Source organism: Myotis lucifugus, unplaced genomic scaffold (assembly GCF_000147115.1).
Source record: "Myotis lucifugus unplaced genomic scaffold, Myoluc2.0 scaffold_41, whole genome shotgun sequence".
In the NCBI taxonomy this organism is placed as follows: Eukaryota; Metazoa; Chordata; class Mammalia; order Chiroptera; family Vespertilionidae; genus Myotis; species Myotis lucifugus.
In genome coordinates this window covers 2,673,218-2,698,027 of record NW_005871089.1, presented here as the reverse complement: position 1 = coordinate 2,698,027, position 24,810 = coordinate 2,673,218, and the positions used below count along the sequence as shown (strand labels likewise).

General features: G+C 38.9%; 1 protein-coding gene and 1 pseudogene across 1 annotated transcript in view; one reads left to right on the top strand and one right to left on the bottom strand.

Annotated features, from left to right (window-relative positions):
• MYO9A (myosin IXA) overlaps positions 1-24,810 on the top strand; it is a 395,533-nt gene that overhangs the window by 176,154 nt on the left and 194,569 nt on the right. The window contains exons 12-13 of the mRNA XM_023753167.1: positions 12,924-13,045; positions 23,644-23,785. Of these exons, the coding sequence (XP_023608935.1) occupies positions 12,924-13,045; positions 23,644-23,785 (264 nt within the window). The remainder of the gene's footprint in view (positions 1-12,923; positions 13,046-23,643; positions 23,786-24,810) is intronic.
• Positions 7,321-10,130, bottom strand: LOC102429684 (annotated as a pseudogene).

The window sequence follows — 24,810 nt, the reverse complement described above, 5'->3', positions numbered from 1 at the left end:
CATGAAGAGAAGATTAGAATTTTAGAGAATGAGGAGATATTTGAAATATATTTAGTGGAGGATTTGAATTGGAACTAAGGGAGATGGACTGAAGAGAGGTGAACTAGAAGAAAGGACATCATATATGAGCCATGTATATGAGCCAGTTGAAGTAGTGTGGGTTAGTGAGTGAGTCCTGAATCAGAGTTTTAGTAGAGAAAATGTGGAATAAGAGACAAAACAAAAGAGGTTTCTGTGATTTGAAAATATATTTCAAATCAGTATATGTCATTTGTAATAGTGTTCTCTTCTTATTTTCTTTACTTGCTCAGAATTATCCTCCAGGTCATTGATTCATCAATAAATTGAAAAATAATTGTGTCAGGCACTGTGCTAGGCATTGAAGATAGAAAATTTAGAGTTCCAGGGATATTATTTGAGGAGTTCATAATCTGGTGAGTTTTTCTTCTGTCTATCCCACTTCTGGGGATGTCAGACTAGGTAATTTTCACTAAACTTGCCTTGAGGAACACCTGAAAAAAACTGAACAAATTATATTTGAAAGTATTGGAGTACCTTCAAATAAATAAAATTTTACTGTGCTTAGATCTGTAAGAATGAAATCCAGGGAGATGAGCCCATTATTTATGGACTTTTCTATTCTGGTAAAGGGCTGCTGATTCGAAAAGAGTCCAGCTTGGAAGTGTGAGATACTGAACAGATTCAAGAGCAAGGAGGAGCCGTGGAGACTCCAATAGTTAAAACAACTTTATGTTTTTAAGTAGACTTATCAAATGATAGGGAAAAAAACATTTTCAGAACTGACATATAAGCAATACAAAATTTGTATCTATATCTATTAAAGAAATTGAATATTTAATAAAAAATCTTTTCATAAAGAACATTGTAAGCCAAGATGGCGTCACTGGTGAATTCTATGAACACAAAAGAAGATTGGTTTAACATAAAGCGTTATGTGAAATAGAAAAAAAGGGTCCATTCAATGTATTTTAGGGAGCCAGGACAACTTGATACCCAGATCTTTCAAGGATATTAGAAGTGGAAATTGCCTTGGCCTGTGTGGCTCAGTTTGTTGGAACGTGGTCCTATACACCAAAATGTCACAGGTTTAATTCCTTGTCAGGGCACATACCTAGGTTGCAGGTTCAAGTCCCTGGCAGAGCTGCATGTGAGAGGCAGCCTATCAATGTTTCTCTCTCACATTGATATTTCTCTCTCTCCCTCTCTCTAAAATCAATAAACATATCCTCAGGTGAGGATTTAAAAAATAAATTTAAGGTTAGTATCGCTCATAAACATAGATTCCAAAACTTTAAACAAAATTAGCAAACTAAATTCAGCAAGATATATAAAAGGGTAATACATCAGAACCAAGTGGAGTTCTTTCCTAGTGTGAGTTAACATCTAGCCATCAATTAATTTAATTCATCTAGTAACAAAATGAAGAAAAAATACCTCATGATGATCTCAATCCTCCTATATAATAAAGAGGTAATATGCAAATTGACCATCACTCCAACACATAAGATGGCCGGCAGGGGAGGGCAGTTGAGGGTGATCAAGCCAGCAGGGGAGGGCAGTTGGGGGGACCCAGGCCTGCAGGGGAGGGCAGTTAGGGATGACCAGGCCAAAGGGATTGGGCCTAAACGGGCAGACATCCCTTGAGGGGTCCCAGATTGGAGAGGGTGCAGGTTGGGCTGAGGGACAACCCCCCCTGCCCCCCGTGCACGAATTTTGTGCATCGGGCCTCTAGTAGAAGTATAAAAAAGCATTTGATAAAATTATATACGTTAAACAAAAACACTTAGCAAACTAGGTATAGAAGGGAACTTTCTGATAAAGGGCATTCACAAAAAACTTACAGGTAATATAGTTAATTGGAACAAACTGAATGCTTTCCCCCTAAGATTGAGAACAAGGAAGAATGTTTCCTCAGAGTTTTTATCATAAACACTAGAGGCCTGGTGCACAAATTCATGCACCAGTGGGGTCCTTTGGCCTGGCCTGCGGGATCGGGCTGAAACCGGCTCTCTGAAATCCCCCGAGGGGTCCCGGATTGTGAGAGGGTGCAGGCCAGGCGAAGGGACCCCACTGGTGCACGATCGGGACCGAGGAGAGACACAGGAAGCTGGCCAGCCAGGGAAGGACCATGGGAGTGCTCCAGGGCGTGTCTGGCCTGTCTTGTTCAGTCCCGATCAGCCAGACCCCAGCAGCAAGCTAACCTACGAGTCGGAGCATCTGCCCCCTGGTGGTCAGTACACGTCATAGTGACTGGTCGACCAGTCAACTGTCTGCCCCCTGGTGGTCAGTGCACATCATAGTGAGCGGTTGAGCGGCCTCAGCATGTCATTAGCATATTACGCTTTGATTGGTTGAATGCCCAACTGGTCAACTGAACACAGCATATTAGGCTTTTATTATATAGGAGGATAGGCATGTGATGACATCTAATTGAGCAGTGAACATGGAAAAGATTTCATACTTTATTAGTCATCAGGGAAATAAAAATTAAAACCACAATGAGATACCCCTAAGCATTCACCAGAATGACTAAAATGAAAAAGACTGATAATACAAGTATTAGATAAATACTGTGCATGAGAAAGTCCCCTACACTGGTGGTGGGTGCATAAATTGGTACAACTATTTAGAAAGTTTTTTGGCACTATCTGCTGAGGTTATACTGGTGTAGTTTATAAGCCTGTGTTTTCACATTCAGAATGCATATAAATGCACACTGAAGGTTTTGTACAGAAATATTCAAAATAGCATTTTTAATGACCAAAAATTGGGAGTAACTGTAATGTCTATTGATAGTGCAATGGGGGAATAAATTGCATATAAATATTCTACAGCATTGGTTCTCAAAAGTTTTGTTCTTCCCTTAACTTTACTGGTAGCATCGGCATTTCCAAGGAACTTGTTAGAAATGCAACTATTGGACTCCTCTCTATACCTACTTCAGAAATTCTGGGCATGGGTCCCAGCAGTCTGTGTTTTATGTTATATTTTTGTTAATCCTTACCTGAGGATATTTTTTCATTGATTTTTAGAGAGAGTGGAAGGGAGGGGGAGAGTCAGAGAGAGAGAAAAAAAACCCAGATTGGTTGCCTCCTGCATGTGCCCTGATCAACCTGCAACCCTTCAGTCCTCAGGCCTAAGCTCTATCCACTGAGCCAAACCAACTAGGGCAGCAGTCTGTGTTTTAATAAGCTCTCCATGTGATTCTGTTGTATATTAAAGTTTTTTTTTTAAAAATTTATTAATTGACTAGGGGCCCAGTGCATGAATTCGTGCACCTTGAAAGGAACTGTGGGCTGCAAGGGCTGCGGTGGGCATAAGGGGGGGTCTTGGCCATCCTCTGTGCTCCCGCCACGACCACAGGACCCCTTCTGCCAGCAGCCCCGCTCCCGCTGCGGCGCTCCCATGCACTGACGCATCGGCCCTGCTCACACCTGCTGACAATGCAGAGCAATTTGGGCTAGGGCCCAGCAGCAGGTGTGAGTGGGGCTGCAGCTGTCTACCTAATTGAGCTACCTGGCCAGGGCTGTACATTCAAGTTTGAGAATTAATGCTGTGTAGCAGATTTTGGTATACTTTTCCTCTAAAGGACCAGCTAAGTAAGTCTTAGGTTTTTGGGGCTATATGGTCTCAACTTTGCTGTTATATTGAGAAAACAGCCATAGGTAATGTATAAATGAGCAAATGTGTTCAGCAACCTCTGCCCTACAGCAATTAAAATGAATCAATCCTATAGCATGGATGTGTCTCTGAAACATAATGTTGAGTAAAAAAAAAAAGCCAGATAAAAAGAATATGTATGGTATAATTTTACTTACATAATATTTTTAAAGAATATTGTCAGTGGTATCAGAAGTTAGGATAATAGTTAATGGGCAAGATTCTTTGTCTTTGGAAAGAGGGGATGAGATGGGATTTTGGACCACTAGTGCTGTCTATAAAAGTTCATATGTTCATACTACCTTAGTACACTTGTTAATCATCCTATAAAAAAGAATAAATAGGGGAAAAAACTTTGTTAGCACCACTTGTGAAAAAAAACTTTTAAATACTTTATTTTTGAATTACAGTTGACATGTGTAATACTATATTAATTTTAGGTGTACAACTTAGTAATTGGACATTTAAAAAAATTAATTCATCTTTTATTCTTCTGACAAACAGATAATATGAACAAAGCTATATTGCTTGCTATAGTTAGTTATACACACTCCTTTTTGCTGTATATAAGTTGTAAACATATGGATAAAATTCTTGGCTTAACACGTATTTCAGAAATCCAACATACTTTTTGAGTTAGGACAAAGGAAAACTTAAGAAATTTCCATTAGATTGTCATAATACAGCAAAAACTGAATTAGTATATCTGCTTTTAAGTTAATATCTCCCATTTTTTAAAGACTTCCATTTTAGGTTACAGCAAAAATGATTTTTTATGTGAAGTTTTATGAAAGAACAGAAGCTAACAAATGTTGTTCATAACCATAGAGACTATTTAAAAATAATAAAAATAGAAATAAATCCTGTAATCAAGAAAATGCCACGTGTCTTGTCAGAAAAAAAAAACACCTGCCAATAAGGTATTTTCCAATACCTTAAATATAGATGGAATTTATAATAACTAAGTTTCATGATACGTTGTTTTATTACTTCTGAATGCTTATCTTTTAATTTCAAAGTAATGATTACTTCAAAATAAAGCCAAGGTGTTTAGTATTTTATAATTTCATTATTTTATACATTTCAGACCTCCAAGAAAACTCAGATCACGGATTACAAAACAGTCAGCCTTCAGAATATATTTTGTCTGACAGGCAGAATGGTTGTTAACTTCTTAAAATAGAATACCTTCATGTAGTACTTACTTGCGCTAGTTGATTGACACCCCATTTTTAATATTATAAACCCGATATTTAACTATAAATTTGTTACATTCAGAAAGCAAAAATTCAAATGTTATATACTTCATGCTAAATGTTACTAGTTATTTCTAATTGAGGAAAAATAGATTCAACCAAAAAGGTCTCATTTACATAATACTTCCTTGCATATCAAATTATCAGACCCATTTGTATAGATGAGTACTATTTTCCTAGAAGGAATACTGTTACGTGTAACCTGAAATCTGAGTTAGATAAATCACACCAAAAAGCATTATATACTGATTTTTACTATAAAGTCTTGTCTCCCAAAGAGTAGCTTTTGACTTTATCCATACATGTATTACAAAAATTCTCAAATACTTGATTGAGTTAAGGAAAGATGACCTTAAAAGGCTAACAAAATAACAAATAAAAAAGACTTTGTTTTAATCCTAGAGAATGAAGCAAAAAAAGAGAAAGATCTTGTAAGACAAATTTGAAAAGAGGAAGTATTTGAAGTAAATTTGTCCTTGGACCCTTTTACATTGCTACTCCTTCAACTTGTACAAGTTAAAGAATAAGAGAGGTCCCAAACTGTTCCTTAGAGGAAAAACCTGCAAGGAAAGCAAAGCAGCTGAGCAGTGAAGGAGAAAACACAACAAAGATGTAAAAACGTGTAGTTATGAAAATAATCAAGAAATTATGGTATTAATTCCATTCTGAAGTTTAAGAAACAGCAAGTAGTAACATGAATTAGACATTATTAATCTGTTGGATCTTTTCATTTTTAATATTTATTTTTTGTTGGGTCTTTTTACATTACACACAAAAGGCTAATCTGTAATTGTTTAGGTTCAAAGCTGATAGGGAACACCTATTTACCTTTGAATTTGTGTCATCTCTTAAAGTTTAACATCTGATTCCCATCTTAAAAAAAATACACGATTGAAACAAAACAAAATTCTCAGTCATTAAAACAAGCTTCTTAGCTGCATTTTGATGGGGTCATAAAAAAACTTCACAGCATTAATCCCATCAATACCAAGTTACTGCAGTCAAGTTTATAAGTGTTAATTATATTTACTATCACCATCCCCACACTTTATTGCAGTGACAAAAAGACTGAGTCATTTCATTTCTTCAAGAAAAATTACAGATATGGTTACTGGAAGCTTTTTAAAAATAATATATTTTAATTGATTTCACAGAGGAAGGGAGAGGGAGAGAGAGATAGAAACATCAATGATGAGAGAGAATCATTGATCTGCTACCTCTTGCATGACCCCTACTGGGGATCAAGCCCACAACCTGAGCATGTGCCCTTGACCAGAATCGAACCCGGGACCCTTCAGTCTGCAGGCCAACGTTCTATCCACTGAGCCAAACCAGCTAGGGTGGTTACTGAAAGCTTTTAAAAAAACATTTTAAGATTTATTTCAACAGTGTTCAGAGTCCTATATTAATAAAAATATAAGCAAACTAGGGGCCACGAGGCTGTGGTGGGCACAGGGGCAGGTTTCGGCCCATCCTCCGTGTCCCTGCTGGCCCCTTCTGCTGTGCCCCCCCCCCCGTCCCCTGTCTGCCAGCAGCCCTGCTCACCGCCGCTTGCATCCACTGATGGTGCGGAGAATGGGGCCAGTACCAGCAGCAGGTGAGAGCAGGGCGCCGTCAGAAGGTGTGAGCGGAGGTGGCACCATCAGTGGTGCAGCAGAGCTGCTTCCCCCGATCAACTCCTCAGAGCAGGGGAAGTGAAGAAACCCTGAGGACCATTCAGGCCGGCAGCCACCGCTCCCCACCTGCTGAAGGTGCCAAGTGATTGGGGCAGGGCTGCGCCGGGCACTGGCAGGGGGTGCAAGCAGCAGCTCCAGCACCAGCAGTGGGTGCAAGCAGGTCTGGAGCCGGCAGCAGGTGCAAGCCCTGGGCAGGACTGCAGCGCATGGGAGCAAAGAATTTTCAGTACACACCAGAGGCTCGCCCTGATGACAGTGAATGGCGCCCCACCTTGGTCTGGCGCCCCACCATCCCGCCACAGCTGACGCCCGCCATGTTCTGCGCTTTGCCACCTGCTGCAGATGCTGCCATGTTCTGCGCACGCCCCCTGGTGGTCAGCGCACATCATGGTGACTGGTTGTTCGGTTGTTTCGTCATTCAGTCTATTTGCATCTTAGGGTATTATATATATAGATAGGGTTGCATCTTGGTCTGTGAATGATGTTCTTGACAATGGACTTATAAGTATTTTTAAAATACCACTAAGAGGACACTGGTTAAAGTTTATCTCTGACACAATTTTTTGAGAAACCTGTTAGCAGCTTTGCCATAAAACTGATTTAAGGTAGTTGTGTTTTTCATTAATGTTTAGAGCAATCTAGCACTTGCTATGAATTATTCATATTGGCACACTCTACTAAAATATAATTGTGCAACATTTTGTAAACTATTTGAAATTTCCAGTAGCTCTGTTCACTAAGCCATATGCATGTCTCATATATGCAAGTCTTAATAGGTTTTTTTCGATACTCTGCCAATTACAATGGGAGGATAATCTGCCTGTATTATCTTTATTGGCATTTGTAAAATATGAGATACAGATTTTAGCTCAAGCTGACTTCCTCATGCAGCTGTGTATATAATGCCATCACAGTACTTTCTGAATTCTTCTGAAGTATACATATCTCCTGTATTAGGGTTTGTTAAAAATGGCAGAAAGTCTTCCACATGGCTTTGCATATACTTAGCAGTTTAATTACTTAAGGCAGCTATAGTCAGAGGGCATTTCTGTTCTTTCAATTGATCTTAAATGGCTCTCTACATGCAGTGGCTATCAGATGGAATCTTTAATTTCTGTCTAGCTGCCAGTATTTGAGGAAGTTTTTTACTTTCTACACATCTACTAGTAGCTCCATCTAAGTTCTCAATTTCAGCTACAGCTATCCTTTCTGCTGTTTTTCCAGTGCAGCTTTTTTGTTCCATCTCTTTTGTGCTGTTGATATCTGAGGTGGCTGATTTTTAAGAACCAAGTTTGAAATGTTAATAGCACCAGACTTTTACTCTCCCTAGAAGGTAGCTTAAATTGCTCCAGTTTCTCTCTGTTTCTGTTCCATTTCTGCTTCCAACTTAGCAACATCTTCACTGAGTTGTTTCCTCCTCTTTTTGTCATTTTTCAGAACAGCATTCTTTATACCTTGAATTTTGGCTTGCAACTCCTCCTTCTCTTTGTAATGCCTCCTCATCAACTGCTCCTCTTGATCAACCCCTTCTGCTGAGACTCTAGATATTTACATTACTTACGAAGTGACCATCCTGATAAATCTAGTAGCCATCTGGCACCATACATAGTTATTACAATATTATTTACTATATTCCCTGTGCTGTACTTGACTTTTTTTATAACTGGCAATTTGCACATTTAAATCCCTTCCCATTTTTTCATCCATTCCCCCAAGTCTCCTCCCATCTGGAAACCATCAAAATATCTTCTGTATCTATGAGTTTGTTTCTGTTTTGTTTATTCATTTATCTTACTTTTTTTAGATTCCACATATAAGTGAAATCATATAACATTTGTCTTTCTCTGACTCATTTTACTTAGCATAATACCCTCTAGGTCCATCTGTGCTGTCGAAAACGGCAAGTTATCATTCTTTTTTATGGCTGAGTCATATTCCATCTTCTTTATCGATTTGTCTGTCAGTGGGTACTTAGGTTGCTTCCCTATCTTGGCTATTGTAAATAATGCTGCAGTGAACATAGGGATGCAAATGTCTTTTTGAGTTTGTGTTTTAGCTTTCTTAGGATAAATACCCAGAAGTAGAATTGCTGGGTCCTTCTTTGTCTATTGTAATAGCCTTTGTTTAAGTATCTGTTTGTTTGATATAAATATTGCTACCCCAACTTTTTATTCGTTTCCATTTGCATGAAATATTTTTTTCTATCTCTTTATTTTCAATTTTTGTTTGTCTTTTGACCTGAAGTGGCACTCCCATAGACAGCATATGTTTGGGTCTTGTATTTTTATCCATTTGGCCATCCTATGGCTATTGATTGGACCATTAATCCATTAACATTTAAAGTAATTATTGATAGCCCTGGCTAGTGTGGCTCAGATGGTTGGAGTGTTGTCCCATACCAGCGAAAGCTTCCAGCACCCCCTTGAAAGCTTGAGGTTTCCATTCCCGGGCAGGGCATATACTAGTACCTAGGTTTTGGGTCTGGTCCGGGGTTAGAGAATGTATGAGAGGCAACCAATCATTATTTCTCCCTCACATCAGTGTTTCTCTCTCTCTCTCTCTCTCTCTCTCTCTCTCTCTCTCTCCCTCCCTCTCTCTCTCTCTCTCTCTCTCTCTCTCTCTTCCCCTTCTCTCTAAAAAACTGTAAAGTAATTAATAGGTATGCAGTTATTGCTATTTTATTATTTATATTTCTTATCTTATTTTTTGTAAAAACTGATTTGGTAGTGATGAACTTCTTTAACTGTTTCTTATCTGGGAAGCTCTTTATTTGTCCTTCAATTCTATATGATAGCCTTACTGAATAGAGGAATCTTGGTTGCAGGTTCTTCCTTTTCCTCACAGTGAATGTTTTATGCTAATTCCTTCTGGCCTTCAAAGTTTTTGTTGAGAAATTAGCTGACAATCTATGGGAGCTCCCTTTGTAGGTCACTAAGTGCCTTTTTCTTGCTGCTATCTATCTATCTATCTATCTATCTATCTATCTATCTATTTATTTATTGTTAATCCTTACCGGAGGATATTTTCCTATTAATTTTAATCAATTAATTATATTTTTTTGTTAATCCTCACCTGAGGATATTTTTCCATTGATTTTTAGAGAGAGTGGAAGGGATGAGAGAGATAGATATAGAGAGAAACATCGATGTGAGAGAGCCACATCCATTGGTTGCCTCCTGCACGTGCTCAAACCAGAGCCACAGATAGAACCTGCAATCGAGGTACGTGTCCTTGACTAGAATAGAACTGGGACTCTTCAATCTGCAGGGCTACGCTCTATCCACTGAGCCAAACTGGGTTCTTTCTGCTTTTAAGATTTTATTTTCGTCTCTAACCTTTGTCATTTTCATTCTGATGTATGTTAGTGTGAGTCTGTTTGGTTTCACCTTTTTTGGGACTCTGGACTTCCTGCACTTGTATCTATTTCCTTTGCCAGGTTAGGGAAGTTTTCCATCATTATTTCTTCAACTAAGTTGTCATTTCTTTGCTCTCTCTCTTCTCCTTCTAACACCCCCATGATGCGAATGAATGTTGGTACACTTGAGGTTGTTCCAGAGGTCCCTTAAACTATCCTCATTTAAAAAATTCTTTTTTCTTTTTGCTGTTTTGATTGGGTGTTTTCTGCTACCCTACTTTCCAAATAGCTGTTCTGTCATCTGCTTCATCAAATTTACTGTTGATTTAATCTAATTTATTCTTTACTTTTAGTGATTGTATTCTTCATTTTTTACTGGTTCTTTTTTTATGTTTTGTTTCCGATTTTTATGTTTCTTATCTCTTTGTTAAAGTTCTTACTGAGTTCATCTACTCTTCCCCTACATTCATTGAACATTCTTATAACCAGTGTTTCAAACTCTGCATCTGGTAGATTATTTGTCTCCATTTAGTTTAGTTTTCTTTAGTTTCCTCCTGTTCTTTCATTAGTGACATGTTTCTTTGTCTCCTCATTTTGGCTGCCTCCCTGTGTTTGTTTCTATGTATTAGGTAGATGTTTCATGTTTCCAGGCTTGATAGAGTAGCCTTACGTACTAGGTGTCTTGTGAGGTCCAGTGGCACAGTCTCCCAGGTCACATGAGTTAGGTGCTCCCTTGTGTGGGTTTTGTGTGTCCTTCTATTGTAGTTGAGTTTTGATTGCTGTTGGCACTTCAGTGGGAGGGATTTACCCTCAGGCTGAATGGCTATGAGGAATGGTCATGATTACATCAGAGATGCTGTTGTGCAGGGGTTGACCCCATGGAGCAAGATTTATGTTAGTGGGGCTCTAGTGCCTGCTGAGTTTGCCCTTTGGCAAGTCATTTGTAGAGGAGATTGGGTGGTCTGTTGTGGTCTGAAGTTAGTCACTGGGTATGTAGATTCTGGCGCCTCTTGGGATGGTCTCTGGTGCAGGCCAAGGTCAGCCCCTGCCTATGCCATTCTGGGGCCACATGGTATGGGCTACAAAGTGATCTGCAAATGGTTGCTACTTGTGTTTGGCTTGGAGGTGCCTGGGAGAATCTAAGCTGCCATCTAAGGCTGGCTGGCACTAGTGCTGGGCTTGGGCCTTGCTTAACAAGAAGAATGGGGTACTCTGAGGCCAGCCACTGCTTGTTAGGGGTTTGTGAACCTTTGAGAGATTTAGGAAAGTCCCCAGCGCTAGCTGAGACAGGCTATTTAAATGGAAAAGTGGCTTGAGTTGGCCCACAAGTTGTGTGGGGTGGCATCTCAGAGATCAACAGGCAGGGCATTAGCCAGGTTGATGGATACTCAGACTTGGCACTGGCCTTTACCTCTAGGCTAGGTGGAGGGGGCTCAACAAAGGAACAGTGGCATCTGCCAGCACTTCTGCCTGAGAGAAAGCTGCTCTTCTAGCCCTTGCTTTGAAGCCAGACTGTTCAGTTCCTTCCTGTATGTCCCTGGTGCTTTTTGAGTTGCTGCCCCCCAGTACTGCTACTCAAGAGCAAGTGAGTCAGTGAGTAAATCTGTGCACAGGCCCTTTAAGAGGAATGCAATGGTTTTCACAGCCACAGGTTATGGGACTTCTCTTCCTGGCATTGGAACCCTAGGCTGGGGAGCCTGGTATGGGGCTGGAACCCCTCACTCCTCAGGAGGGACCTCTGCAGCTGAGTTATCCTTCCTGATTTTTAACTGCCACACATGGGTGTGGGACTCGCCCGTTTTGCATCTCCACCCCTTCTACTGGTCTTGATGTGGCTTCTTCTGTATATTTTTAGTTATAGAATTTCTGTTCAGCTAGTCTTCAGGCGGTTCTCAATGATGGTCATTCCATAGTTTAGTTGTAATTTTGATGTGGGTGTGGGAGGAGGTGAGAGCACTGCATATACCTACTCTGCCGTTTTGACTGGAAGTCTTACTTGAGAAATTTTTAATTAAAAGGAAAGATTTAAGCATTTTTGCTTTCCCAGTTAGAATAACTATCATCAATTGGTTGCCTCCTGTATATTAGGGTTATTTTTCTTTGTAGGATGATAATAATACAGAAAGTGATGAAAATTATAAAATCACCATATTTACAGAGAAGTAAGCAAGTATTTTCAGTGAATACTAAAACCATCATGTGAACATAGTATTTTCTTGGTGCCTAGATATCCCTGCAATATAGAAACATATCTTCTTAGATTCTCAGGGGCATCTTTCTGGAAAATAGTCAAAAAGTAAAAGCATCTCACTGATGGGTAAAATAATATTTTTTCAGTACAGAGAAATATTAGTAAGGAATGTGGGGTGTTTTTTTTTTGTTTTTGTTTTTTTTTGTCAGAGGTTTTGAATAGTTGCTCAAGGCCTGAGGTTTGAGTTTTTAAGTGTTGGAATGTGAAACCTTGTTTTTTTTGGAAAATATACTAAGGGTTTTATTTTGTTAAAGGCAAGTATATTTGAATTCTATATGATTTATATCGGTGATCACTGGAGGTGATGGTTTTCCACTTTGCCCAGACATTGTTTTATTAAATTCATTGTTGATGATTTATAGTCACATGGGAGAAATTAGGATTCTCTATTTTATATTTTTCCTTAGTGTAATCATCAAATAGGATGTCTAAAACAAATTTAACCCTAAATTTTGATCTGAATGTATCACAAGTAGGATTTAACAAAAAAATTTGGTTGCATGTACTTTTTAAAGGAAATAGACAGATACTGTATCAAGATTTTATAAAATTGAAATTACACCTTTTGTCATGTGTCTTCCTGATTTAAAAGAGGAAACTTTAGACTATTCTTTTTTAAGCCTGTGAAAAGTTTTTCAGTCCTTATTATCGTATACCTATTACTTTCTGCAAGATGAATAAATTGTTAATTTGTTGTTTCCTAGGAGGAATACAGAGCTGAAGGTATCAGCTGGCACAATATAGATTATATAGATAACACCTGTTGCATAAATCTTATTAGCAAGAAACCAACAGGACTGCTCCATCTTTTAGATGAAGAAAGCAAGTGAGTATAATTCTTTTCCATTTTGTCACAGGCCATTTGGGCTTTTCATGCATAAGTCCTAATCTTTCTTCTTACACTATCAAAAGCATTGTGTGTGTGTGTGTGTGTGTAGGAAAATTGTATGGACTTCACTATTATAGAACTCATTTAAATATGTTTTTCCATATTTCTTCTACAGAGTTACGTTGATGTTAAATTTGTTGTGTGTTTCTCTTTTCTTGAATCAAGTTATATATGTGAGATGTGTTTGCTGTTTTCATGTTTAGTAGAAGATGTATCATGATAGATTAGTGATACTGCCATAACTGTGCAGGTGGTAAGTGGCAATATATGCCAAATATTTACCATCCTTTGTTAATACTGTTCAGTATACTAAACTTATCTATAAGCTTCAGAAATAAAGCTTCACACGGCATCCTCCAGAGCATTCTCAGTGCTCTATAAAGTATTATTTATAGTTAAATTATGCTAAGAGATGGCAGATTTAGAATTGGAGAAACTGAAGTGATGGAGAATGTGGGGGTTTTTTATTTTAAGTAAAATATTTGGAAATTAAATAAGATCACCTGGTACCTAGCTTAATATTATACCCATTAAACTAGGATATAAAATATTGGGGCTTTATTATAGGTAGGATGTTCATACATCATGTTTGTGTGGACAGTCTAAAGTTTATGACTGTTGTCTAGTTTAGTTATTAAAGGTACCTAATTTTACCCTCAGAATACCTGGTTTGTATAGTAAGTTATATGTCAACCTATTGATAAGCCATAAACACAAAGAATGGCTGTATAGAAATACAGAGTAATTATGGCAGAATGAAAAATATATTGGAAAGGAGACTGCAGACAGTTACAGCTAACCTCTGTATTACTAGACTATTTACATCAATCTAAATGGATTAAAATGTAGTTATTACAAAAATATTATAATTTCATGGCCACAGTTGTGTAAAAGTTTTTTGTTTTGCCTATATGCCCTGAAACATATATTATCTCTTATAAAATTGTAAGGTAGTGGTTCTTAACTCTGCTTGTGTACCTTTACTGCTGGTATATTTTCTTTTGAAAGCTTCATAAGTAGTTTTTTAATTCTCATCCAAGGATACGTTTTTATTGATGAGAGAGAGAGAGAGAGAGAGAGAGAGAGAGAGAGAGAAACATCAATTGGTTGACTCCCATGTGCCCCCCTTCTCCCCCTTCCCTTCCCCTGTATGTGCCTTGACTGACTAAGTGACACTGGCCACAGCCATAGGTAGTTTTTTTGTTTGATTTTCATCTTTATTTTTTTAATTTAAATTCTTTATTGTTTAATGTATTACATAAGTCTCCTTTTCCCCCCATTGACCTCTCCCCGGCCACCCCCACCCCCAGCAAATGCCCTCACCCACCTTCCCCCGTGTCTGCGTCCATTGGTTTTGCTCATATGCATGCATACAAGTCCTTTGGTTGATCTCTTACCCCCTAACCCCCTGCCTTCCCTCATAGGTTGGATAGTCTGTTCGATGCTTCTATGACTCCGGTTCTATTTGTGTTCATCAGTTTATGTTGTTCATTATATTCCACAAATGAGTGAGATCATGTGATATTTATCTTTCTCTTACTGGCTTATTTCGCTTACCATAATGTTCTCCAGTTCCATCCATGCTATTGCAAATGGTAAGAATTTCTTCTTTTTGACAGCATCATAGTATTCCATTGTGTAGATGTACCAAAATTTTCTAATCCACTCATCTGCTGATGGGCACTTAGGCTGTTTCTAAATCTTAGCTATTGTAAATTGTGCTGCTATGAACAGAGGGGTGCATATATCCTTTCTGATTGGTGTTTCTGTTTTCTTGGGATATATTCCTAGAAGTGGGATTACTGGATTAAATGGAAATTCCATTTTTGATGTTTTGAGGAAATGCCATACTGTTCTCCACAGTGGCTGTACCAGTCTGCATTCCCACCAGCAGTGCACAAGGGTTCCTTTTTCTCCGCATCCTCGACAGCACTTGTCGTTTGTTGATTTGTTGATGATAGCCATTCTGACAGGTGTGAGATGGTACCGCATTGTTGTTTTGATTTGCATCTCTCGGATGATTAGTGACATTGAGCATGTTTTCATATGTCTCTTGGCCTTCTGTAGGTCCTCTTCTGAAAGGTGTCTATTTAGATCCTTTGCCCATTTTTTTATTGGATTGTTTATCTTCCTTTTGTTAGGTTGTATGAGTTCCCTATAAATTTTGGAGATTAAAACCTTATCGGAGATAACATTGGCAATTATGTTCTCCCATGTAGTGGGGCTCTTTTGTTGCTTTGTTGATGGTTTCTTTTGCTGTGCCAGAAGCCTTTTATTTTGATGTAGTCCCATTTGTTTATTTTCTCCTTAGTTTCCATTGCTCTGGGAGCTGTAACGGTAAAGATATTGCTACGACATATGTCTGCTATTTTGCTGCCAATGGCTTTTTCTAAGATTTTTATGGTTTCCTGTCTTACGTTTAAGTCCTTTATTCATTTTGAGTTTGCCAAATTCATTTATTAGGTCTAGTAGTTTTTTGATGGAGTCTTTGGGGTTTTCTATGTTTAGTATCATGTCATCTGCAAATAAGGATAGTTTTACTTCTTTTTTTCCAATTTGGATGCCTTTTATTTCTTCTTCTTGTCTTATCACTATGGCTAGCAGTTCCAGTACTATGTCGAACAGGAGTGGTGAGAGTGGGCATCCTTTTCTTGTTCCTGTTCTTAGGGGAAATGGTTTTAGTTTTTGCCCATTGAGTATGATGTTGGCTCTAAGTTTTTCATATAGTGCTTTTATTATGTTGAGGTATGATCTCTCTATTCCCACTTTGCTGAGAGTTTTTATCAGGAAAGGGTGTTGGATTTTGTCAAATGCCTTTTCTGCATCAATTAATAGGATTATGTGATTTTTGTTTTTCAATTTGTTTATGTGATGTATCAAGTTTATTGATTTGCAGATATTGTACCAGCCTTGCATCTCTGGAATAAACCCCACTTGGTCATGGTGTATGATCTTTCTAATGTAATGCTGGATCTGATTTGCTAGAATTTTGTTGAGGATTTTAGCATCTATTGTTCATCAGGGATATTGGTCTGTAATTCTCTTTGTTGTGTCTTTATCTGGTTTTGGGATTAGGGTAACGCTGACTTCATAGAAAGAGCTTGGAAGTGTGCCTGCCTTCCTCTTGAATTTTTTGGAATAGTCTGAGAAGGATAGATTTTAGTTCTTCTTTAAATATTTGCTGAAACTCTCCTGTGAAGCTGTCTGGCCCTCGGCTTTTGTTTGCTGGAAGCTTTTTGATGACTGCTTCAATTTCCTCCTTATTTATCGGTCTGTTGAGATTTTTTTATTCTTCTTGATTGAGCTTTGGAAAGTTGTATTTTTCTAGGAATATATCCATTTCCTCTAGGTTGTTTGGTTTGTTGGAATAGAGTTGTTCATAGTATTTTTTTACAATCCATTGTATTTCTGTGGGGTCTGTTGTTATTTTGCCTGTTCTATTTCTGATTTTGTTTATTTGGGTCCTCTCTCTTTGCTTCTTGTTGAGCCTGGCTAGGGGTTCATCAATCTTTTTTTTTTTTTAATATATTTTATTGATTTTATACAGAGAGGAAGGGAGAGGGATAGAGAGTTAGAAACATTGATGAGAGAGAAACATCGATCAGCTGCCTCCTGCACACCTCCTACTGGGGATGTGCCAGCAACCAAGGTACATGCCCTTGACCGGAATCGAACCTGGGACCCTTGAGTCCACAGGCTGACGCTCTACCCACTGAGCCAAACCGGTTAGGGCTCATCAATCTTGTTTATCCTTTCAAAGAACCAGCTCTTGGTTTCATTGATCTTTTGTATTGTTTTTTCTTTTTTTGGACTCTCTGTCATTTATTTCTGCTCTGATCTTTATTATTTCCTTCCTTCTGCTTATTCTAGGCTTTTCTTGTTGCTCTCTTTCTAATTCTTTAAGTTGCAGGGTTAGATAATTTATTATTATTTTTTTCTTGTTTTTTGAATTAGGCCTGTAATGCTACGAACTTCCCTCTCAGGACTGCTTTCACTGTGTCCCATAAGTTTTGGTTTTGTTGTGTTTTCATTGTCATTCGTTTCCAGAACGTTTTTAATTTCTTCTTTGATCTCTTTGGTAACCCAGTCATTTTTTAATAGCATGTTACTCAGCCTCCAAGTGTTTGAATTTTTTTGATTGTTTTTATTGTAGTTGATTTCTAATATTATGCCATTGTGGTCTTAGAAGATGCTTGATATGATTTCAATCTTCATGAATTTGGAGAGACTTTGCCCATGTTCCAATATGTGATCTATTTTTGAAAATGCCCCATGTGCACTTAAGAAGAATGTATATTCTGTAGCTTTGGGGTGAAATGTTCTGAAGATGTCAACGAAGTCCTTCTGAACTAGTGAGTCATTTAGGATAGCTGTTTCTTTGCTGGTTTTTTGTCTAGAGTATTTATCCAGTGATGTCAGTGGAGTATTAAAGTCCCCTACTATGATCGTATTGCTGTCAATCTCTCCCTTTGTTATCTTCCAGAAGAATTTTTATGTATTTGGGTGCTGCTGCATTGGGTGCATATATGTTTACCAGAGTTATATCCTCTGGTTGTATTGATCCCGTTAGTATTATGAAGTGGCCTTCCTTATCTCTTGTTATGGCCTTCACTTTGAGGTCTATTTTGTCATATATAAGTATTGCTACCCAGCTTTTTTTTCATTTCCATTTGCCTGAAAGATATTTTTCCATCCCTTCACTTTCAGTCTGTGTGAGTCCCTTGTTCTGAGGTGGGTCTCTTGTAGACAGGAAATATATAGGTCATGTTTTCTTATCCATTCAGCCACTCGATGTCTTTTGATTGCAGCTTTTAGTTCATTTATGTTTAAAGTTATTACTGACTAGAGGCCCCGGTGCACAGCTTCGTGCACCGGTGGGGTCCCTCAGCCATGCCTGTGCCCTCTTGCAATCTGGGACCCCTCGGGGGATGTAATAGTGTGCCAAGTGGCAGGTGGCCGGAGAGGAGCCCATGTCGTTCCTGCCACCACTGCTGCTTGTTAAGTTCGCTAAGCGGTGCTCCCGCTGTGGAAGTGCACTGACCACCAGGGGGCATCTCCTGCGTTGAGCATCTGCTCTCTGGTGGTCAGTGCGCATCATAGTGACCGGTCATTTGGTCTCTTTGGCTTTTATATACTGGTATATAGATAGGTACTTGTTTGCAGCCGTTTTTATTTTTTTGCCTGTGTTCCTCCTCAAATGCCCCCCCCCCCCCCCCGCCTTTTTTTTCTTCTTTTTACAACAGTCCCTTTAACATTTCTTGCATTGCTGGCTTGGTAGTGATAAACTCCCTTATCCTTTCTTTGTCTGTGAAGCTCCTGATTTCCCCTTCTGTTTTGAATGATAGCCTTGCTGGATAAAGTATTCTTGGATTCAGTCCCTTTTTTTGCATCACTTTGTTTACTTTCTTCCATTCCTTTCTGGCCTGATGTGTTTCTGTTGAGAAATCATTTGATAATCTACTGGGAGATCCCTTGTATGTAACTTTCTGTCTCTCTCTTGAAGCCATTAAGATTCTCTCTTTGTCCTGAATGTTTGCCATTGTAATTATAACATGTCTTGGTGAGGGTCTTTTCGGGTTTATCTTGTTTGGGACTCTGTGGTTGTGTGACTTTTTTCTTCCCCAAATCAGGGAAATTTTCTGTCATTATTTCTTCAAATAGGTTTTCTAATCCTTGCTCCTCTTCTTGTCATTCTGGCACCCCTATTATACATATGTTGCTTCATTTCATGTTGTCCCAAAGCTCCCTCAGGTTCTCCTTCTGTCTTTTGATTTTTTTCTCCAATTGCAGTTCAGATTGGGTGTGTTTTGCATCCCTTTCTTCTAATTCGCTAATTTGGTCCTATGCTTCTCCTAGTCTACTGTTGAAAGCTTCCATAGTGTTTTTTTATCGTAGCTATTATCACTCTATATTTCTTCTTGATTCTTACATAGGTTGTTGATTTTCTCATCCATCTGGTTTATGAACTCTATGACCCTTATTCTGAATTCTTCTTCTGACATATTGCATTGTCACTTTCATTTAGTTCCTTTGGTGATTCCTCTTTTCTTCCCTTTGGGGGTTGTTCTCCTGTCTCCCCATTTTTGCTCTCACTGAAGGATCTAGGAGTCAAATCGCACAGGGCTTGTGATTGCAGCGGAGGTCCTGGTGGCGGGTCACATGGTCACAAGTGGCAGCTGCTCCTCTCGTGGTCATGGGATGAGGCCTGCTCCTCAGGCTGTCGTGGGTGGTGGCTGCTCCTCGAGGGGTTACGGGCAGCGGCTGCTTGCTCCGTGCATGTTCCCGGATGGTGGCTCTTTTCACATGGCTGCTGGCTTGGTGTGGTGCCCGGGGCTAAAGCATCTGGCTGGCAGGAGGGGAGCACGCTCCAGAACTCACAGTAGCCCTCAGCTGGGGAGGCTAAAGTCTGGGTGTTCGTGAGTTTGCAGCTGAGGCAGCAGTTCCCTGGCTGGTGTGGCTGTAGGTTCCTGGGTGGTATCTGAGGGCACCCTGGGTGGAGGTGAGGCTAGGCTCCCAGTCACCACATCTCTCCCCTTCAAGATGGCTCAGCTTCTGCGGCAGAGTTGGTGCTCCGGGAGAGATTACTGCACTAGCAGAGGCTGCCTGGCTAGGCGAGCCTGATCCGCCAGCCCCCAAAGGTCCTGCGAGATCTAGCTGTCCCTTCCTCAGACACACATATACACACACACCACATGTCCACACTCTTCCCTTTCGCACCCTCAGCCACTCACACTCTCCCCCTCACTGCCATCCTCCAGGCCACCATCTTGGAATCCCATAGCTAGTTATGATATTAATTGTTGACAACCATTATGGTTGATATTGAAATGATAAGCATTTTTTATGGTAATAAAAAGAACCAAAAACTTTAAGCAATTTGAGAAACAGGTCATATAGGTAGTAAATGGTGGACTGAAGATTTAAACCTTCCTGGTATTTTAAAAATTTTTATATTTTTATTGATTTCAGAAAGGAAGGGAGAGGGAGAGAGATAGAAATATCAATGATGAGAGAAGATCATTGCTCGGCTGCTTCCTGCACACCCCCTACTGGGGATTGAGTCCGCAACCTGGGCATGTGTCCTGACTGGGAATCGGACTGGCAGTCTTTTGATGCACAGAACCACACTCGACCAACTAAGCCACACCGGCCAGGGCATCTGCTATATATATCTTAATGTGGTTATGAACGGCAGTTGAGATAGTTGATATATAATTGTAGAGCAAAGGAGTCTTGTCTGTCCTGTCATTCTTTAAGCAAAATTTTACTGAGTGCACATCTTTTATACAAAGACTATGTTACCCTGGACATTTGTAACCTCACATAAATATAAATATTGCCCAATGAGGAGAATGTCACCTCTTCGCTGTTGCCCAAAAGCTTGTGAGGTTAAGCCATGACCAGAAATTACAGGGAGACAGATTTTGACTCAATATATTGAAGAACTTTCTAATTATTAGGCTGATTTGCAGTTGCTTCATAATTATTTTGCATCATCTGTAAGGGTTTGTATGTAGGCGATAACTGAATAACCTCTTGATAGTTGTCCCTTCAATTATATTTCTATATTCAGTCCTCCATAAAAATTTTTAACAAACCTCAATTTATATTGTTGTTATTACCTTTGTCTCTATGCTTTAATATCCCAGAAGTTGCAAAGGCATAAAATATTTTTCCTCTGCCATGTATCTTTAAGGCAGGGTTGAAAATAAGTTAGTCAGATGTAGGAGGAACCATTTTGGAAATCATTTAGACTAAGTAGTTTAATCTAAAAATATTTTGTTATATAGTGAATCTATAACATGAAATATATCTTTTTTTTAAATATATTTTATTGATTTTTTACAGAGAGGAAGGGAGAGAGATAGAGAGTTAGAAACATCGATGGGAGAGAAACATCGATCAGCCGCCTCCTGCACATCTCCCACTGGGGATGTGCCCGCAACCCAGGTACATGCCCTTGACCGGAATCGAACCTGGGACCTTTCAGTCTGCAGGCCGACGCTCTATCCCCTGAGCCAAACCGGTTTTGGCATGAAATATATCTTTAGCAGTGTACCTTCTTCATTCAGTGTATTTGTAGTGCGTTAGGTGCCTGGGTTTGAAGTCAGAAGTCGTTTTTAATTTTTTCTCACTATTTAATGGCTATTTGACATTGGGCAAGTTTTTTAAATTAGATTATAAGGGATTCATGCAGTGTGGAATCTAGACAGGAGGAATAGTGTAAACAAAGTTAGGTAGGAATAGGATGCTAGGAGTGTTATTAGTCTTTCCTATAGTACTGAAAGTGTAATCTGCTGACAGCAGCACTGGCAGCATATTGAAGCTTATTAAAAATGCAGAATCTCAGACTTTCACCCTAGACTTCTTGAATCAGAATCACCGATTTAACAAACTGAAGTTAAGATCAGAGCATTCATTTAGGACAGTCTGTTGTCAGTCTTGCCTGCTCATAAGAGCACTTGTAAAAAAAAATACTAATGTGGCACCACCTAGCTTCAATTCTGTAGAACCACAGCAAGTGGGGTCCGGGCGTTGGTATTTCTTTTTTTTTTTTTTTTTGAAAGTTTCAGAAGTACTTCCTATATGCATAGAAACACTGAAGCTACCCTTGCAGATAGCCTTTGGGGGAACACTAGATGAAGAGCTTTGGAATGAACAGTAATTTCTGATTTTTTTGTTTCCAAGCTTTTTTGCTTGATAATGTAGTATGTATCCACAAATGTTCCTTGAATATGGGATATGTGGAGAGCTTTCCTTTCCATCTTTCCTTGTTTGAAATAAAAACTGTTCTCATGTCTGTCCTCCTTTGTTTGAATATTTCTTTCTTCCATTTAAAAGTAGGAGAAAAAGAAATCACAAGCATTTTGATTACTCTGGATTAGAAGATAAATAAACCTTTCCTGAAGAGAAGCATTCTGTTGTGGAGTAGTGAGGCATAAGTTTGCAGAGATTGGGGTTGGTCTAGGCCAGTGGTCGGCAAACTGCGGCTCGAGAGCCACATGCGGCTCTTTGGCCCCTTGAGTGTGGCTCTTCCACAAAATACCACGTGTGGGCGCGCATGTACAGTGCGATTGAAACTTCGTGGCCCATGCGCAGAAGTCGGTATTTTGTGGAAGGAAGAGCTAGGGTACAGATGTTTTGAAGAAATTATAGTATTTGAATATGAAAGCATACCTAGGTGACTAGGAAAATGGCAATGTTGGCAACAAAAAGTAGATAACTTTTATATCATCTCTAGAGGATGCCAGCAAGTGTTAGATGTTTTTACTCGGGTTTTTAAAATCCTACTTGCATTGTGATACCTCATTGTACTAATTTTATGGATTAGGAAACCAATTCTTAAAGAAGGTTATCTACCTAGCTTGCCCAAGTTCACAGACAACTGGTAACCTATACTATGACTATGACTGACACCAAAGGCCATTTTCCTTTCAGATTCCAATACATACTACATCATTAATCATTTTTGTTGTAATTTTGGAATCATTTTTACACGTTAGATTTTATATTCAGCATCTTTACAACCTCTTGTCACATTATTTCTTATTATCTCAGCTACTATTAAATGAAACTATTCTCTGAAAGATACTTGCTCTCTCCTTTCTCTATCAGTGATATTTCCTGTTTTCAACTCCTACCCAACCTTTAACATCTAGCTCATACTTGCCTTCTATACCCATATGGACCTTTTCTTTCTTTTTTTTTTCATATGAACCTTTTCATTACTCCCAGTGACCAGTGATTTTTTTCTCTTCTGAACTTTTATATTCCTGTATTTGCTGTTATGTAATTACTTTGTAATAAATATTATTTGAATTATTCCTGGATATGAAATGCTCATCAGTGAGTACAATAACATTGATATATTTGAAATAATAGATATAATATAAAAATATATAGTAATTGGTATGGGTAAGAAAATTACTGCTTAATTTATATATGAAGAAAAACAAAAATTACTGTGGATTTAAAGGACCTATCCAAATTGAGACATCATTTCCTTTTTGGAAATTCTTGGCTCCAAACAACATATGATTTAGTTTTTATTATCCTACTAGAGGCCGATGCATGAAATTCGTGCAAGAGTAGGCCTTTGCAGCTGTGGGTGGCTGTCTAGATCCCTCCCTCGCAGCCATGGCAGCTGCAGCCCTAGCTTACTCTGGAAGGATATCCAGAAGGACATCTGGTCTAATTAGCATATTACACTTTTATTATTACAGATAGGTTTTATAGTAGTACAGCACAATGCAACATAAGCTAAATACTTAAGAACCTGAGTTTATTTCTCAGTTCCACTTCTTTCAAAGTGTGAGTTTGGGCAAATCACAACTTTTGATCCCTCATCTATAAAATAGGAATACTTTTCTTGTTACACTCACTTTTTAGCTTGTTATGAAAATCAGATTAGATAATACCAGTAAAAACTCTTTGTAATTTGCTAAATGTGTTTGATGGCAGTGTAATTATAATGTGTGTGTTTTTTTAAAAAAGATTGTATTCATTGCAACATCTTTCTTTTGTTTTTAATTCAGTTTTCCACAGGCTACAAATCAAACATTGCTAGATAAATTTAAGCATCAACATGAAGAGAATTCTTACATTGAATTTCCAGCTGTGATGGAGCCTGCTTTCACCATAAAGCATTATGCCGGGAAAGTAAAATATGGGGTAAAGGTCAGTAAATTTCATATTGCATATGCCTTTAGGGTAGAGATGTATTCTTAACTCTACACCACACTACCCTCTTTGTAGGTGTGGAGGCTCTTCATCAGTAACAATTAGTGACATTATTATAAGGATACTACTAAAATTTAGATTCCACCTTGTAATATATTACTGTCTTAGGTGATGTTTCTGTTGATTTTTTCTACATATAAACCTGATATTAGTCCATTCTAATAGCCTTTTTAGATCTGAAAGAATAGATAGTATCAGTATGTCTTAAATGTACTAGTTGATCTTCATAGTTTGTTGAATTATTCTCTTCTCTACATCCATGAGGCCTGACTGAGGCTTCATGTCTTTATGCACCATTAGGAATTTGTGAGCTTGTACTACTAATGAATTTATTAAAACTCTTTAACTCCTATGGAAGGAAATATTCATAATTTTGTTCAGTTCTTTTTTTGTAATTAATGCATTAAGCGCCCAGCCTGTTTTGTCTACCAGACAGGAAGTATAGTGTCAGTCACCGGTGACTGGGCGCTTAACGTATTAATGAGCTATTATCTTTCAAATATTTGATGTTTGAGCCTGCCATTTAAGACAATTTCCCAGGCAAGACAGTGATGATATGGAGACTAGTGGAGCAATATATTTTCTCTTGGATCTTGAGGTAAGAGTCAGAATTAAGATCACTTATTCAGGAAGTGTTTATTAAACACATAGCATGTCAGACCCTGGGCTTGGTATTTGGAATGATACAGTAATAAAGTAAAATAGACAAATATGTTCCTGGCTCTCTATATACATACTAGTGGCCGGTGCACGAAATTTGTGCACGGGGAGTACGGTGTCCCTCAGCCCGGCCTGCACCATCTCCAATCTGGGACCCCTTGGCGGCAGTAGGACACTCCTTTCACAATCCGGGACCGTTGGCTCCTAACCGCTCACCTGCCTGCCTGCCTGCCTGATCTCCCCTAACCACTCTGCCTGCCGGCCTGATTGCCCCCAACTGCCCCCCACTGCTGGCCTGCTCG